The sequence below is a fragment of the Schistocerca gregaria genome, chromosome 3, assembly GCF_023897955.1.
Source record: "Schistocerca gregaria isolate iqSchGreg1 chromosome 3, iqSchGreg1.2, whole genome shotgun sequence".
In the NCBI taxonomy this organism is placed as follows: Eukaryota; Metazoa; Arthropoda; class Insecta; order Orthoptera; family Acrididae; genus Schistocerca; species Schistocerca gregaria.
The window spans coordinates 92,240,414-92,257,957 of NC_064922.1; the positions used below are offsets into that span (position 1 = coordinate 92,240,414).

Genomic DNA, 17,544 nt, shown 5'->3' on the forward strand with positions numbered 1-17,544 from the left:
GTTGTGTCACCCTATTTTGCATCAAAATAGTGGTGTGTACACAGTTACGTTCTTGCAAAGCTCAAACCACATGTTACGTAAGGAGTCCTTACAACATGAAAATGTTGTTGTAGAGCTAACAGGTCTACAGGATGTCGCCTCCTCAAAGAAAAGTGAACCAAGAATGAAGGAGCTTGTGAAACATCACCACACAAAAACATAAGCTGTGTGGAGTGGATGTTACTGCACAACATGCAGTGGAGTAGAATCCCACATGCGACAGTTCTGCAGACTCAAGGCATAGTGCAGAGTAAAATGTGCCTCATCCATCCAAAGAATGTTTCCCAGCCACATGTCATCCATTCCCATGCATGCAAAAAAAAAAGAAGGGAAAACTCATGGCATTGTAGCCTTGGAGATTCATTTGGTGAACATTCTGAATCTTGTAGGTATAGCATAGTAAAATACACTACAACATCTTTCGAACTGTTGACCAGGAGAGAAACAATCCCTATGACACAACTTGAGCACTAGCTGGAGAATCTGAGGCATATGCTGCGCGATGGGTATAGCCACGGCAACTTTATGAACAACTGCCTTGGGAATCAGCCGCCTCCTTCTACCTTGAACACAAACCAATTCATCTGTTTCTTCAAATTCCTTGATCATATTCTTTAACACATTTATTGACACTGGGCTTCTTCACAGCTGTTTCTGTCAGTGATACTCTGGTAATGCACTGCTGCTGCCATTCTGATGAAACAACTTTACCAGCAGACAGCAGTGCACAGTCTTTCTTCTCAACAGCCCTTGTATTTTGTATTGAAAATTTCAAGCTTCTTAACTTTTTACACCAGCATTCACTTTGCAAAGGGAATCAAAATGAGTCATCTACCAAAGAACACCATACTTATGTTAAAACAGGAAGCATTTCACACTTTGACTGCTTTCAACACCCTACTGTCATCTGGTGGCAGAACATGGAACTATTATTTTTTTCAGCATATTCCATGAGAGCTCTGATTAACTAACATACCTACAGTGTTTCAACATCCTGTGATGTGTATGGTCCACACTGCAGCTGTCAGTTAAGTTATAACCACTTTGTAGCTGAAGCCACCTGAATGCAGTGGCAGCAAACAGAGAATGGGAGAATACTTTCCTACTGAATATGGGTTTAGCCTCCACAATAAGTGGCTAATGTTTAACTTACAACATTTTATGAGTAAGATAAAGAAGTATATTGGGATTTCATATTTATTCCTGGAGTGTGTTGCATTCCTAGGGATTGAAATGCTGGGGACTGGGAAGAGAATGTGAGGGAAAGAGTGCATCTAGTATAAGAGTAGGGAAAACTCAAGCAATGAGTGCTGGGGTTTAAGCCTTTTTGTTTGTTGCTTCAGTTATTATAATAACACAGCTAGTAGCTGTGGCATCTTGAGTCAAAAAAGACCATTTTGGTTTGACATTGAAAAACTGCCCTTTCCTTAAAAATGAGATCATTTAACTCTTGGCAGATCATCTTATCTTTAGAAGACGGATGCTGTGTAGGGAATAATTGCTGTTTTCAGTGCACTCATTATGAAAGTTTTGTTAATTCGATTTCCAAAGTACTTGTTTTATAATAAATTGTACTTACCTTGTTACAGGGCAAGTCCTTTCAAGAAATAACATTAAAGAGATAATTAAATTTGCCTATCAGGAGAGATTATTTATTTTAGCTGATGAGGTAAGTTTTTCAAAATTCTATTTTCACATTATCCAAAAGTTATTAATCACAATATAAGTCATAATAACAGTGAAGAAAGGAAATTCCAAGCTTATTATTGTGGTTAGGTTGAGCCTTCTTAAATTTTAGACTTGGAGACATCCAAAATCACTACGTAAATAATGTAGGATGCTAGAATGGTCTTCTTTAGGAAAACTGGTACAGTATGTAGTGCTTTATTCATTTTATTGTATTCACAGTCATGTCACCAAGTTATTAATACCGAATTTGACAGATGTAAAAAAGTTTGATACAACAATACAGTTTAGACAAACATTATTTGGCCTGTAGACAGCTATCCAGTCTATTTCTCAAATAGCACACCTGAAATTTTTCAAGTAAAATGCTTACTAGATGACTACTTAAGGAAAAATTAGATGGTTATCGTTGGATTCTGGGAACTTGTATTATTAGCAACTGTCATATAAGCTGACTGGGAAAGGAGAGGCATGTTGGAAATGGACGGGCACTGGCATACAAATGGTCCATTTATTGCAATGAAGTTTACTTATTACAGGGAGGTTATGCAACAAATTAACATACCATTGGATTGTTGCATAATTTCATATTATTTCTCCACAAGTTTGATAAAAACAACAGGTACATATAACAGATGCTTTAGTCCTCAATAATAAATTTTCCTTCACTATTTACAACAGTCTGCCAATGCTGGATAACTTTTAAATTCCAAAACTGTAGAAATAACATGATTTTAAGGCAAAGAACTCATTGATTCATGTTCAGACAATGCATGTCAGCAATGATGGTTACACCTCGGGGAAGCAATTCTTAGTACACTACATGGTTGCTGTTCCTCCAGATGCATAATGTTATCTTTTGTGAATGCACACAGGTCTTTGCATAGAGAGTTGTTTTTTTCTTTGGGCTCATCCACTCCTTTTCATCCATTCCTTTCTTTTCCTTATGCTAGCATAAAGACACAATTTCTTGTCACCAGTAATGAGACAGGATAGGAATAGTCAGTGTTGTTCATGAGCCAATTAATGACTAGCAAGCAGAGATGCACGTATCACCACCCGATGATTTTTGTGATTTTAGTTTAAAGCATGTGGTACCAATATCCAATTTTTGAACCTTCCCCATTGCATGCAAATGTCACATGATGATGAAATGACCACAGTTCATCACACTTTCCACTTCTTAAGCACACTGTGGATAATTGAGGATTAGTGTGTTCAAATAACCTTCATCAAACCCCAAATGTCTTTCTGAACATGGAGAGTCACTGATGTCAAAACAATTCTCCTTAAAACTAGAAAACCATTTTCTTCCTGTGCTCTGTGCAGTGGTGCAAATGTTTCTGGCTGCTTCCATTGCTGTTATCCCTCTACTGATATCAAATAGAAAAATATGTCAGAAATTTTCCAATATCTCTACTTGGCACTTCTTTTTCTAGTGTCCACAGCTCCACTCACTATCTCAAAATGACAAAATGTAAAATCAAATAGCAACAGTGAACTACAAATAAAAAATTACAAATGATAAAAAAACCAAAGCAATCAGAATACCAATGTGCAAACTTCAAACACTATGATGGTTCAAATGGCTCTGAGCACTGTGGGACTTAACTTCTGAGGTCATCAGTCCCGTAGAACTTAGAACTACTTAAACCTAACTAACCTAAGGACATCACACACATCCATGCTCGAGGCAGGATTCGAACCTGTGACCGTAGCAGTTGCGCGGTTCCAGACTGTAGCGCCTAGAACTGCTCGGCCACCCCAGCCGGCAAAACACTATGAACTTATGCACCAACCTAATGAAATGGCGAAGGTAATGTTTTGATGGGAGACTGTACAAATGTGCAGATATGGACCAATGCAAATTATGGTCCAGCTATCATGTCTGGACCAGTCACATCTCACCATTAATGCAGCTGAAATTGGAATTCATAAAAAGTTCACTCTCTCAGCACATGAAAACAAAACCTTTATGTTACATGGGACAAATAACTTACGTCTATCAGCAGAGAATAGAAAGTATAATACTTTGATCCCAGTTCCATTAATGGAGATTGTGTTTACATACAATTTCCATCTATAGAAAGAAAACGGACTACAATAATTATCTCTATACGTGCAAAAGGGTACAGAGTTTGGACACTAAAAGGGGCCTACACATTAAATCTACACATACATAAGAAATCACTTAGTACTCATGACTCTTACCACATGAGTCTACACTTACAGGTGAAGATGGGAGGTAATAATGTAACAAATACATGGTGGATCTAACTATCTGTGCACACAAAGGTGCACTAATACAGGCAACATTACTTCACATATGCTGGTAGGCGACTTGTGGACAAGCATATAAGTCCTCATGAGCACACACACTGCACCATTTATCAGGTTTTGGGGGGTGCCAGACTGCTGTCCTGGATAGTATCAGTGCCGGTGTAATTGAGAAATGATGGCTAGAGAAATGATGGCTGGTGTTGTACCTGGAATAACTGTTTGGGTAAGAGGGTAGTGAAAGCCCAGTTATTTAAAGCAGGTAGGCCCACTGCTTCTGCATGAAAATGCAAGTAGCTAGCAATGCTCATGCTGAATGGTCACACAAATCCAACTTACCAGTGCATGGTGTGCTGACTGCTCATACACCTATCTGAGAACACGTGCAGCAAGCCATTATATTCTGTTGGCATGCAATTACAAGCTGCACAAATCACTCATCGATGGTGTCTCAACGCCCATGCAGGAAGTGTTCATCATGTTAAAGGCTCCTGGCCACACTTTCTGCCTGGAAAAACCCACATAAGGCAAAGAGTTGGACAAAGAGAGAATCCATGTCACATTAGGGTGCTAGCTACATACAAATGGTTCAGCATCTTCTGTAATGTTCTGTCAGCTGCTTGCGCAGACAACTGGCAAGCACAAATGTTGTGGTCCATTTCACCACAATACTAATCAGAGTATTTTTCAGCAGAAATGGTTGCATATACATTAGCCTTCATCTTTTACAGTTAACAATTGTTGGCAATTATACCAAATTCAATTCTTGCATCACCCAACGCTAAGACAGTCCAAGTTCCTTTCTTTAGGACGTGATTTGTGTCAGCTCAAAGGAAAGTCATAACATGGACAGTTCAACATTATACATGTGGATCATTGTCAAGGAGAAGCAGTCATTTGATTTTATGTAATTTAGCTTTCACTATCATTTACATTTCCTGAAGATGTATATGAGTGTACAACACAAATATTGTAAAGGAAGGTGGGATCCAAATGTCACCAAAGAGGCTGTTGATATGCTATGAGATTTCTGTCTTTCTATACAAATATTCAAAGAAAGAATTTTCAGGTATCTCGCAGAATGAAAGTGAGAAATTGGAGTGATATTTTGGCATGAGATCAAACTACCGCTGCAGAGTGAAAATCTCATTCTGGAAACATCCCCTAGGCTGTGGCTAAGCCAAGTCTCCGCAATATCCTTTCTTTCAGGAGTGCTAGTTCTGCAAGTTTCGCAGGAGAGCTTCTGTAAAGTTTGGAAGGTAGGAGACGAGGTACTGGCAGAAGTAAAGCTGAGGGTACCGGGCGTGAGTCGTGCTTCGGTAGCTCAGTTGGTAGAGCACTTGCCCGCGAAAGGCAAAGGTCCCAAGTTCGAGTCTCGGTCGGGCACACAGTTTTAATCTGCCAGGAAGTTTCATATCAGCGCACACTCCGCTGCAGAGTGAAAATCTCATTCTGGAAACATCCCCCAGGCTGTGGCTAAGCCATGTCTCCGCAATATCCTTTCTTTCAGGAGTGCTAGTTCTGCAAGTTTCGCAGGAGAGCTTCTGTAAAGTTTGGAAGGTAGGAGACGAGGTACTGGCAGAAGTAAAGCTGAGGGTACCGGGCGTGAGTCGTGCTTCGGTAGCTCAGTTGGTAGAGCACTTGCCCGCGAAAGGCAAAGGTCCCAAGTTCGAGTCTCGGTCGGGCACACAGTTTTAATCTGCCAGGAAGTTTCATATCAGTGCACACTCCGCTGCAGAGTGAAAATCTCATTCTGGAAACATCCCCCAGGCTGTGGCTAAGCCATGTCTCCGCAATATCCTTTCTTTCAGGAGTGCTAGTTCTGCAAGTTTCGCAGGAGAGCTTCTGTAAAGTTTGGAAGGTAGGAGACGAGGTACTGGCAGAAGTAAAGCTGAGGGTACCGGGCGTGAGTCGTGCTTCGGTAGCTCAGTTGGTAGAGCACTTGCCCGCGAAAGGCAAAGGTCCCAAGTTCGAGTCTCGGTCGGGCACACAGTTTTAATCTGCCAGGAAGTTTCATACCATAAGATACTTTGATGCAACTATCTTCTGTTATACACTGCTAATATAGCATATTCCCCTAATGCTGTTGCTGCTGAAAGCAGAAGGTGTAATTACAGGGCCAGCACTCATTTGTGGGTGTTGCGTTTCTGATGGTGAACCACTAGAATTGCATGCTTTTTCACTTTCACATACAGGACCTCTCACACACAGATTTTTATTATGCAAAAGAGAATAGTCAAGATAATGAAAAATGCCTCACCTCCACTACTAAACATGTCTCAGGAGCTATAAGGTGAACAAACCGTAAAACAACAGCCCAGCAGGGATTTTGTTGCCTGGCTGGTGGTGATGCTGGCAGGAAGTATTAATCTCCTCCACTTGAAGCCTCTGTTTGCACAAGTAGCACATGCTTGTTAGTTGACACAATATAGTATATTGAATGAACATGTTTCAAGTGGAAAGGGGAAATCCATGAATTCTAGTCACCAAAGAACATTCATGTATGATTCATACATGCAAACAGAATCAGCACATGCATTAAGGAGATTCTTTCAAGAGGAATTTCCTAAGGTTCATGTTCATAATCATAGTACAATTCATCAATTAATAAACAAATTTTGTGAAATGGGAAGTGTTTTTGACAGGAAACATAGTCAGCTGATACTTTATTCAAAGAAGCAGCTCTGGATACATTGTGCATGCTGTGGAAAGGTCTTCTAGAAAATCTGTCTCAGCAAATGGCAATTTCCTATGGCTCTGTTGAAATGCCTATAAAGTAATTCAAGTTATAGCCCTGTAAAATAACTGCAGTGCAAGAATTTAAAAACAGGTGATGCTGCAAAAAGGCTGTGGTTTTCTGAATGGATTTTGAACAGAGTGCATGACGGAGAATGTATCCTAAGTGGATACATTATTTCACAAAATAACTGTTACTGGAGTTCTGAAAAGCCTAACATAATACACGAGGTATTATGCATAATCAAAAAATAGGAATGTGGTGTGCTGTTAGCACAGAGAGAATGATAGACCCTATTTTTTTCCAGGAAGCAAACAGTGAAAGATACATGGAAAACATTTTGCAGTCTTTTTTGGCCAATTAACTGAGAGAACATCCTTCTGTCACGCATCAGTAGAACTCTGTGACTGCACATACAGCCAACTTCTCATTAAAGGAAATTCATGATGTACTTCAACATATGATCTCTTCATTCCCCATTTTTACCCTCTGTGGGTTTCTTTATCTCTGCGAAAGAGGGGGTCATTTAAGAGAAATTATACAAATCAAATTCACACACTTTAGGTTACCTTAAAACTAACCAACATTTGTCAAGAAAAATTGCTGTCATTTCTTAGAGGTAACTGCAGAGTGTAATCAGCAGTTTTCTAAGTAGGTCTGAACAATGAATGGAGGCAGTTACAGCATCTCTTTGCTTAATATACAAGAGTAATTTACTTTTCTTTTTAAGTGTTTGTGTTATGTATGGTATAAATAACTGACCCAACAAACTGTACCTGCACCAAGGGCACAGGAGCCAACCTCATGGGTCAGCCGCATGCTGCAAAAAAGGTTGCACTAATTGTTGATCACCATGTATATAGCCTGCCAGTGCTTTTTATGTATATTCAGAGTATATTGTGTTTTCTTTATTAAAATTTTATACATTTTTGCAAAGAAATTGACATCTGCCATCAATAAGCCTGTCACTTCAATTATGTATCTATAATTCAAATGGTTCAAATAGCTCTGAGCACTATGGGACTCAACTGCTGTGGTCATTAGTCCCCTAGAACTTAGAACTACTTAAACCTAACTAACCTAAAGACATCACACACATCCATGGCCGAGGCAGGATTCGAACCTGCAACCGTAGCAGTCGCACGGTTCCGGACTGCGCGCCTAGAACCGCGAGACCACCGCGGCCGGCTATCTTTAATTAGTCAATGGCTATGTAAAGGACATGCCAATGTAAGATACAAGGGAGTTCTTTTATATGAGGAGCTACCCAAAATTCAGAGGCAAACTAAAACTGTTAGTTGTGAAGAATTGCTTCCATACAGCTGAAGATTTTATGAACGCTAGTCTAAAATAACCAAGTAAAAAGTTTTCTTAAACACCATTAGTTTTTTGCTAATTTATTTCATTCTATATATGTAATTGTTCTTTTTTATCATTATATGTCAATTATAACATTTGTACAATTTGTAACTGTGACTTACACTGTGACCACGTGTAGCATGAGCCACGATTTATGGACCAATAAAAATCAAATCAAATGATCTGCACACAGGACAACACACTATAAGCTGCTGTAGATATCAAGATCTAGACTCACCTGCATGTTGTTTGCAGTTACTTCAGTGGGGGGGGTGGGGGGGGGGGGCCTAGAGAAACGGAGAGGGTGACAGAGAGAAGAGGTTAAATGAGAAGAAAGTTGAGATGTAGAGAGAGAGAGAGAGAGAGAGAGAGAGAGAGAGAGAGAGAGAGAGAGAGAGAGAGAGAGATTGGCAGCCACAACAGCAATCATAAAGAACAGTAATAAAGTATTATATTCAACAGCTTTAATTGCACAAAACACTTTTATTCATAAGTGGTGGCCAGTTTCTACTTGATGTAGATCATCTATGAACCAACTATTTAATTTGCAGTAATATAATAAAACAAAGTTAAAAGCAAATTGTACAGTTTTATACCCAGTGATGACTTGTGGATACCATGGCACAGAGCAGGAACTGTGGTGACCACCCACTCATGCTGACTGCCGACTATGCAGCGATGTCATGGAAATAAATAGCAGATGCCTGCCCCTTGCCTGCGCCCTCCATCATCTTTAGTCAATAGGATATAACACTGTGACTTTTTCAGACAGCATCAATTTAAATCTCAATACTATGCTGGTATGATTATTTTCATATTATAACAAATAATTTGATGTCTATCACAAAATGATACAAAATGTTAAAAAAGAAGTTCCTCATGTCTGGAATCAATAATAATAATAAAATCTATATGAGCAATGGTTAAGAGGGAAACCAGAAAATCAAAAGCATGCATATTGGAATTATTGCTCACTTCCCAACGTATTTACTCCTTCCAGAATGAGATTTTCACTTTCACTCTGCAGCAGAGTGTGCACTGATATGAAACTTCCTGGTAGATTAAAACTGTGTGCCAGACCGAGACTCGAACTCAGGACCTTTGCCTTTCGCGGGGAAGTGCTCTAACAACTAAGCTACCCAAACACAACTCACGCCCTATCCTTTACTTCCGTATTGATAATAATAAATAATCAGCTTTAGCTGAACTGCAAGTTACAGTCACAGTATGTGTGACACACACACACACACACACACACACACACACACACACACACACACACACACACATAGGAAGAAATAATATAAACACAGCTTAAACAAAATATCCATGTATTATAATTTCTTTTGACACACGCACAGAAAAAATAAAATCTCATATAGCTGTTAATCTGTTCCATTAACAACAGTTGCTATTTGCATTAAATATTGGCTGATTTCCTCACCCATAGGTGGAAAGTCTACACTGCTTTTTGATATGAATGGCATACACGAAACTAGCAAACTAGTCTGAGGCAATAAGAACATTTAACTTTTCTCAGATTTTCATAGATTCCAGTAAATGAAACTGGAATACAGATGTAGTCTCACTTGGGAATATGTTCATTTTTCCCAAGGATAGTAAAAGAATGTGAGGTAATGAAAATAGGGATGACATACTATCTACATTACTTAAGAAATTAATTAAACCAACAGCCCACTTAATAAACAGTTCAACTGGCCAGGGGACCATTCCTGAACTTTTCAAAATTACTGAGATGCAACCAGTGTATAAAAAGGGAGCAATCACAGACATAAACAATTATAGGTCAGTCTCATCGACTTCAATACTTCACAACCTCTTAAACAACTCATTGTTTGGGTTCTGAAAAGGGAGGTCCACAATAATGGCAGTAGCAACTTTTATCTATTAAATGCTAAACAAACTCGATAAAAGAAACAAAGTCATTGGGACTTTTCTAGATTTGTCTAAAGCCTCTGATTCTATGAACCATGCAGTACTATTATCCAGATTAGAGACTTACAGTATAAGAGGAGTAGCACTCTACTTCTTAAGTTAGTCCTTCCAAGACAGAAGATAGTGTACTAAACTATGTTATAAGAACAAAAGTAAAATCCTAAGAGTAAAAACAGCACACGAATCTCCTGAATGTGGAGTCTCTCTGGGAAGTATTCTTGGCCTCTTTATTGTATGAGATACCATGGTCGCAAAACTTAAAGCTAGTGAACTATGCTGATGACACATCATTTATTAGCTTGGGCCAGACTCATCAGCAAAGCAATAAAGAGAACTCTGTACCAATCACAAAATATCTAAGAATGAATCAAATTACACTGAACAAAGACAGGACTCTTGTACTAAAGTTCTTGTTTAATTATAACCAGTCTCATACTTAATCATTGTGTACAGGTGAAACATCCAATGAACCTATGTTTTTAGGCTTTGTGATTGACAACATCTAACATGGAAAGAATACATCAGCTACACTTGTAAAAAGATTAGCAGCAATGTTTACATAGTGAAACATCTCTCGAATATAATAAATCCTATTGTCCTTAGACAATTGCATTTGCTCCTCCACCAACCACAGTCTAAATAGATAAGACATTTAGGCTTCAAAACAGAGCATTGAGGCTAATTGACAATATAAGTAAATGCAACTCCCAAAGGGACTACTTCAAACATTATGATTTACTGACTGTGTATTCATTGTATGTCCTTAAGATTGTTATTTTTGTAAAAGAGAATGACGAACTGAGGATGATGAATAGACACACTCATAATTAAAATACACAAATCAGATGTGATTATCATAGGGTAATGACTAACAAAACAGCTACACATCATGGTGCACTTGAAGCTGTAAGACAATTCTGTAACAAGTTACCAAATAATACAAAGGAGCATAAAATTGAAAAAATTTTTAATTAAAAATGTTTACACTCATTCAAATAATTCTAAGCTCTGTTTTTGACAATTTTAGTTTAGTATGCCTGAGTACAAAATGTTGGTGAATGTTTATATAATAGTATATAATATGCAACTTCTTGTATGGTAAAGTTATTACAGACAAATAAATGCTATTGTTATTATTATTATTATTATTATTATTACACTAAGGTGACAATAGCCATGGAATACCTCATAATATAGTGTTGGACCTCCTTTTGCCCAGCATAGTGCAGCAAGTCAACATGGGATGGGCTTGACAAGTTGATGGAAGTCCCCTGCATAAATATTGACCACACTGTCTCCATAGTTGTGCATAATTGTGAAATTGTTGCTGGTGCAAGGTTTCTGCTTGCAAACTGACATTTTGAATATGTCCCATAAATGTTTAATGGGATTCATGTCAGGCAATCTGCGTAGCTAGACCATTTGCTTGAACTGTCCAGAATGTTCTTCAAACCAATCATGAACAATTGTGGCCCGGTGACATGGGGCATTCTCATGGGAGCATGAAGTCCATCAGTGGCTGCAAATGGTCACCAAATATAACTATTTCCAATAAATAATCGATTCAGTTGGAGCAGAGGACCCAGTCCATTCCACATAAACACAGCCCACACCGTTACGGAGCCACCACCACCTTGCACAGTGCCTTGCTGACAACTTAGGTCCGTGGCTTCATGGGGCTACAACACACCCAAACCCTACTATCATGTACCAACTGAAATCAGGACTCATCTGGCCAGGCCACAGTTTTCCAGTCATCTAGGGTACAACTGACATGGTAACAAGCCAAGGAGAGGCACTACAGGAGATGTCATGCTGCTAGCAAAAGGAACTCATCTCAGTCATCTGCTGCCATAGCCCATTAACACCACATTTCACTACATTATCCTAAAGGATATGTTTATCATATGTTCACATTGATTATTGCAATTATTACATGCAGTGTTGCTTGTCTATTAGCACTGACAACTCTATTCAAACACCACTGCTCTCATTCAATTAGTGAAGGCTGTCGGCCACTGCATTGCCTGCGGTGAGAGGTAATGCATGAAATTTGGTATTCTCAGCATACTCTTGAGACTTTGGATATCAGAATATTGCATTCCCAATCAGTTTCTGAAATAGCATGTCCCATGCATCTAGCTCCGACTACCGTACCTCCTTCAAAGTCTGTTAATTCCCATTGTGTGGCCATAATCGTGTAAAATACCTTTTCACATTAAGCAGCTGAGTACATTTGACAGCTCCACTAATGCACTGCCCTTTAACACCTTGTGTACATTGCCATCCCTTGTCACCTAATCATATTATTCCCAGCTACAGATAACCGAGGCTTGCACTCATCAGCTATACTGCAAACAGTGTTCACACTGATTCACTCCTGCACTCTCCTTTTTCTATAATGGTTTTTCTTTTGTCATTTCTTGCAGATGGATTTCTTATCACTAGTGCATTTAGATGTTCCCTCAAACAGCATCTTCATGCAAGACCAAATCTCAGTTCTCTTTCCCAATTGGGGTTCTATTGCCATATTAACTTTTATTTTATTTCTTTTAATAAATGTTGTTGGAATATAATGCTTAACGTTGTAGCTTTTATATTCTTTGCCTCCAAATATTACAAAAAACATTGGTCCTTACACTAACTATTAGATTAATCCCTGTCAAAGTCAGGATTTGATACTTTTGAATATCTCTGGACATTTGAAGCTACAATTAGAATTAGTTTAATTATTATGATTTTTTGAATTTTGTTGCACAATCTCTACTTGCATGCAAAATTAGGCAGTTTGTATGCTCGGTGCCACTGAGGAGAGTATGGGTGCCCCACTTTCTGATGTCCTGTGCTGTCTTGAATATATATCGATCAGACAAATTCACTTGCTTTGCCACAAATTTCATACTTTCCCCATTTTTGTTCACTGATGGTTTATGGCATCACATTTTGGAGCAGCTCATCACTGAGATGGAAAGTGTTAACTCCTCAGGAATGTCACTTAAAGATAATGTTGTACATGTTTGCGTATTTACTACCTTGCAAAGTTAACTGTCAACAATCCTAAAACAGTAATATTGATAAATATAAGACTAGAAGCAAGTTTACACACAGTAATACTGAAGAGAAGATCAGGACTCCTATCTTCTCTTCAGTACTGCTGTCTGTACACTTGGTATTAGTATTTTTGCTTCTAAAAGTCCTATATCATGTATTGATATTCATGACATGCTCTACACATTATTTAACTAATGACAAATGTAATGTTGTGGCTTAAACTGTTTTAACCCTTATCCATGGAGAAGATCCATGACTGAAACCAGGTGATATTTAGGTTTAAAATAAATGCACCTGATAATCAAACATGTATTTTATACATTTCTTGAAATCCCATTGGCCCTTGGTTGTGGATTCATTTTCCTGGTTTCCTTACATGCTTCGGCTGATCGACGTCAGCTGACACTACATTTCATATGCTTTTGAGAGTTTTTTCCCTATTGATGGGCTGCCTTGTACCTCAGTTTCTGATGATGGGCCACAGTTTGTTTCTTATATCTTTCAATTGATTTGTTCTTGTCACAGCATTCATCATGTTACAGTTCTGCAATTCCACCCTCAATCAAGTGGTAAGGTGGAATGACTGATGCATGTGTTCAAACCCAAATGAAAAAGTTTGTTGTGGATTCTTCGCTGGACAATGCCCTTCTCTGTTTTTTGAGCACCTATCACTTCACGCCTATGGGGGAGTGGAGACTGGCTGAGTTGCTTCACGGCTGGCAGCCACATGCACTCCTCCACTTTCTGTGGCCTGTGCCACACCTGCCCCGGTCAGGTTCATCCGGCTGCATCACACCAGGATTGCCAGTGTGGATGCAAGGGTTTGGTCACTGGCCCAAGTGGATACCGGCCACTGTTGTCCACTGCCAGGGATGCCGTCATGGGACATACATATGGCTGATGGGCTAGTCATGCATCACTTTGATCAGATGCACTCCTACTTGCTGCTAGAAGGTGCCAGTTCGCAGGTAAGGTCCCTGCCATCGCACCCTGTCCCGCCGCCCTCTGCCTCGAGCCTGCCGTCACCTGCTATGGATGTGCCCCATCCCAATGGCTGCCTCCTTCATGTGCCACACCCTCACGTTCCAGCTTCCCAGTACCAGGCGCTAGACTGCCTCTGGCCTCAGGTCTGTCGCCACAGCCTACTATTCCAGTCGGGCCGTGTCCACCATCCCCTCATCATCACCTCAGCCATCATTGCTGGTGGGTCCAGCCCCATCCTCCGCACTGGCACCTACCTGCTGCTACTGCTACTGCTGCTGCTGCTGCTGCTGCTGATGATGATGATGATGACACAGGGACAGCGATGGCACCCTCCTCCCTGGTGCTGCCATCAGGTGCTGCACAAGCTCACCAAACTTATTGGTACCTGCATCTCTGTGCGTTCCGGCCCTATGCTCCAGTGCCCACCCAGTACGTTGTCCCATCCCGGCCTGCCCCCACCGCGGCACTGGCTGCCGCCACTCCAGATCTGATGGGTGCATCTCTCATCAAGCCACCGGCATCTCCTCCATCACCCGGGTGCCCTCTTCACACAAGGGACATGTGTGGCGTACCCTGTTACTAGTGCATGTGGCTATGAGTGCGCTGAGTGTAGTGTTATGGCACGAGTGTTTTTAAATCAACTGTCAACTGTATCAGTGTGGGCCAGTCATTAGAGGTCAGCAGCAGGAAGTACACACATGGCAGGGTTCCGACATGCTGCCTACTGGCAACTTGCACTTATATACACAAAGAGGAGAGCTGACTTACTCTCACTGTGTTCTTTTCATTTGCATCAGTTGTTCTGTGTATCATTTATGTTCCACCTTCTGTGTGACTCTTTTGTCTTGTTATATGTGTAGCTGCGAAAGATTTATTTTTGTTATTGTTCAGACGTTTATGAATAAAGCCATCTGTGCGTTACTTGGATTGGCGTCGTGTATTCTTGGTTAATAAAATGTTCTGGTACTTTTGACCTCTTCAATGTTTAAAGTAATATTTTGTTTATACTTGTGAAATAGCAAAAATCTACTCACCAAGTGATAGCAGACACAGACACAGAAAGACATTAATTCTTTAGTTTTTTGAACCAGGGACTGCTACTTCTGGTTAAATCAAAGAAAGACTTAGAGGCTGAAAGAACTGCCAAGCTTTATAATGCAGGGAAAGCTGTAGGGGAAGCTGTCCACGACCAAAAATCAAGGAAGACATTGCAGCCAAATAGAGACATCTTGCCTACTTAGTCTCCCCTGAGTAATTGGTTATGTATATAGACAGTTCAGCAAAGTAGTTTTACTGGGTGTTGTTGTTGTTGTTGTTGTTGTTGTTGTGGTCTTCAGTCCTGAAACTGGTTTGATGCAGTTCTCCATACTACTCTATCCTGTGCAAGCTTCTTCATGTCCAAGTAACTACTGCACCCTACATCCTTCTGAATCTGCACAGTGTATTCATCTCTGCCAAAAATTCCTCTTCTCCCCAATTCTATTCACTACCTCTTCATTATTTGTGTGATCTGCACATCTAATATTCAGCATTCTTCTGTAGCACAACATTTTGAAAGCTTCTATTCTCTTCTTGTCTGAACTATTTATCGTCCACGTTTCACACCCATGCACTCCATACAAATACTCTGAGAAAAGACTTCTTGATACTTAAATCTATACTCGATGTTAACAAATTTCTCTTCTTCAGAAACGCTTACCTTGCCATAGCCAGTTTACATTTTATATCCTCCCTACTTCAACACTCATTATTTTGCTCACCAAAAAGCAAAACTCATCTACTACTTTAACAGTCTCATTTCTTAATCTAATTCTCTCAGCATCATTTGATTTAATTATACTACATTCCATTATCCTCATTTTGCGTTGTTTATATTCAGCTTATAGCCTCCCTTCAAGATACTGTCCATTCTGTTCAACTGCTCTTCCAGGCCCTTTACTATCTCTCACAGAATTATGATGTCATCTGCAAACCTCAAAGTTTTTATATCTTCTCCATGGATTTTAGTTTCCACTCCAAACTTTTCCTTTGTTTCTTTTACTGCTTGCTCAATGTATAGATTGAATAACATGGGGATAGGCTACAACCCTGTTTCATTCCCTTCCCAACTGTTGCGTCCCTTTCATACCCCTTGACTCTTATAACTGCCATCTGGTTTCTATACAAATTGTAAATAGCCTTTTGCTCCCTGTATTTTACCTCTGCCACCTTCAGAATTTGAAAGAGAGTATTCCACTCAACATTGTCAAAAGCTTTTCTACATCTACAAATGCTAGAAATGTAGGTTTGTCTTTTCTTAATCTATTTTCTAAGATAAGTTGTAGGGTCAGTATTGCCTCACGTGTTCAAAAATTTTTACGGAATCCGAACCGATCTTCGGCTTCTATCAATTTTTCCATTCATCTGCAAAGAATTCGTGTCAGTATTTTGCAACTGTGAACTATTAAACTGATAGTTTGGTAATTTTCACACCTGTCAACAGCTGCTTTCTTTGAGATTCTTCTTGAAGTCTGAAGGTATTTCGCCTGTCTCATACAGCTTGCTCACCAGATGGTAGAGTTTTGTCAGGGCTGGCTCTCCTAAGGCTATCAGTAGTTCTAATGGAATGTTGTCTACTCCTGGGGCCTTGTTTTGACTCAGATCTTCAAGTGCTCTATCAAATTCTTCATGCAGTATCATATGTCCCATTCCATCTTCAGCTCTCTCTTAATATTGCCCTCAAGTACATTGCCCTTGTATAGATCCTCTATATACTCCTTCCACCTTTCTCTTTCCCTTCTTTGCTTAGGACTAGTTTTCCATCTGAGCTCTTGATAGTCATACAAGTGGTTCTCTTTTCTCCAAAGGTATCTTTAATTTTCCTGTAGGCAGTATCTGTCTTACCCCTAGTGATATGTCCCTGTACATCCTTACATTTGTCCTCCAGCTATCCCTGCTTAGCCATTTTGCACTTCCTGTCAATCTCATTTCTGAGACGTTTGTATTCCTTTTCGCCTGCTTCATTCCCTATATTTTTATATTTTCTCCTTTCATGAATTAAATTCAATATCTGTTCTGTCAACCAAAGATTTATACTAGCCCTTGTCTTTTTACCTACTTCATCCTCTGCTACCTTCACTATTTCATCTCTCAAAACTACCCATTCTTCTTCTACTGTATTTCTTTCCCCTATTTTTGTCACTCATTGCCTATTGCTCTCACTGAAACTCTCTACAACCTCTGGTTCTTTCATTTTATCCAGGTTCCATCTCCTTAAATTTCCATCTTTTTTGCAGTTTCTTCAGTTTTAATCTAAAGTTCATAACCAATAGATTGTGGTCAGAGTCCACATCAGCCCCTGGATATGTCTTACAATTTAAAACCTGGCTCCTAAATCTCTGTCTTACCATTATATAATCTATCTGAAACCTTCCCGTGTCTCCAGGCCTCTTCCACATATTCTTAAACCAAGTGAT

General features: G+C 39.7%; 1 protein-coding gene across 1 annotated transcript in view; it reads left to right on the forward strand.

Moving 5' to 3' along the window:
- LOC126356003 (alanine aminotransferase 1-like) overlaps window positions 1-17,544 on the forward strand; it is a 66,960-nt gene that overhangs the window by 43,001 nt on the left and 6,415 nt on the right. The window contains exon 7 of the mRNA XM_050006646.1: window positions 1,629-1,708. Coding sequence (XP_049862603.1) covers window positions 1,629-1,708 — 80 coding nt within the window. The remainder of the gene's footprint in view (window positions 1-1,628; window positions 1,709-17,544) is intronic.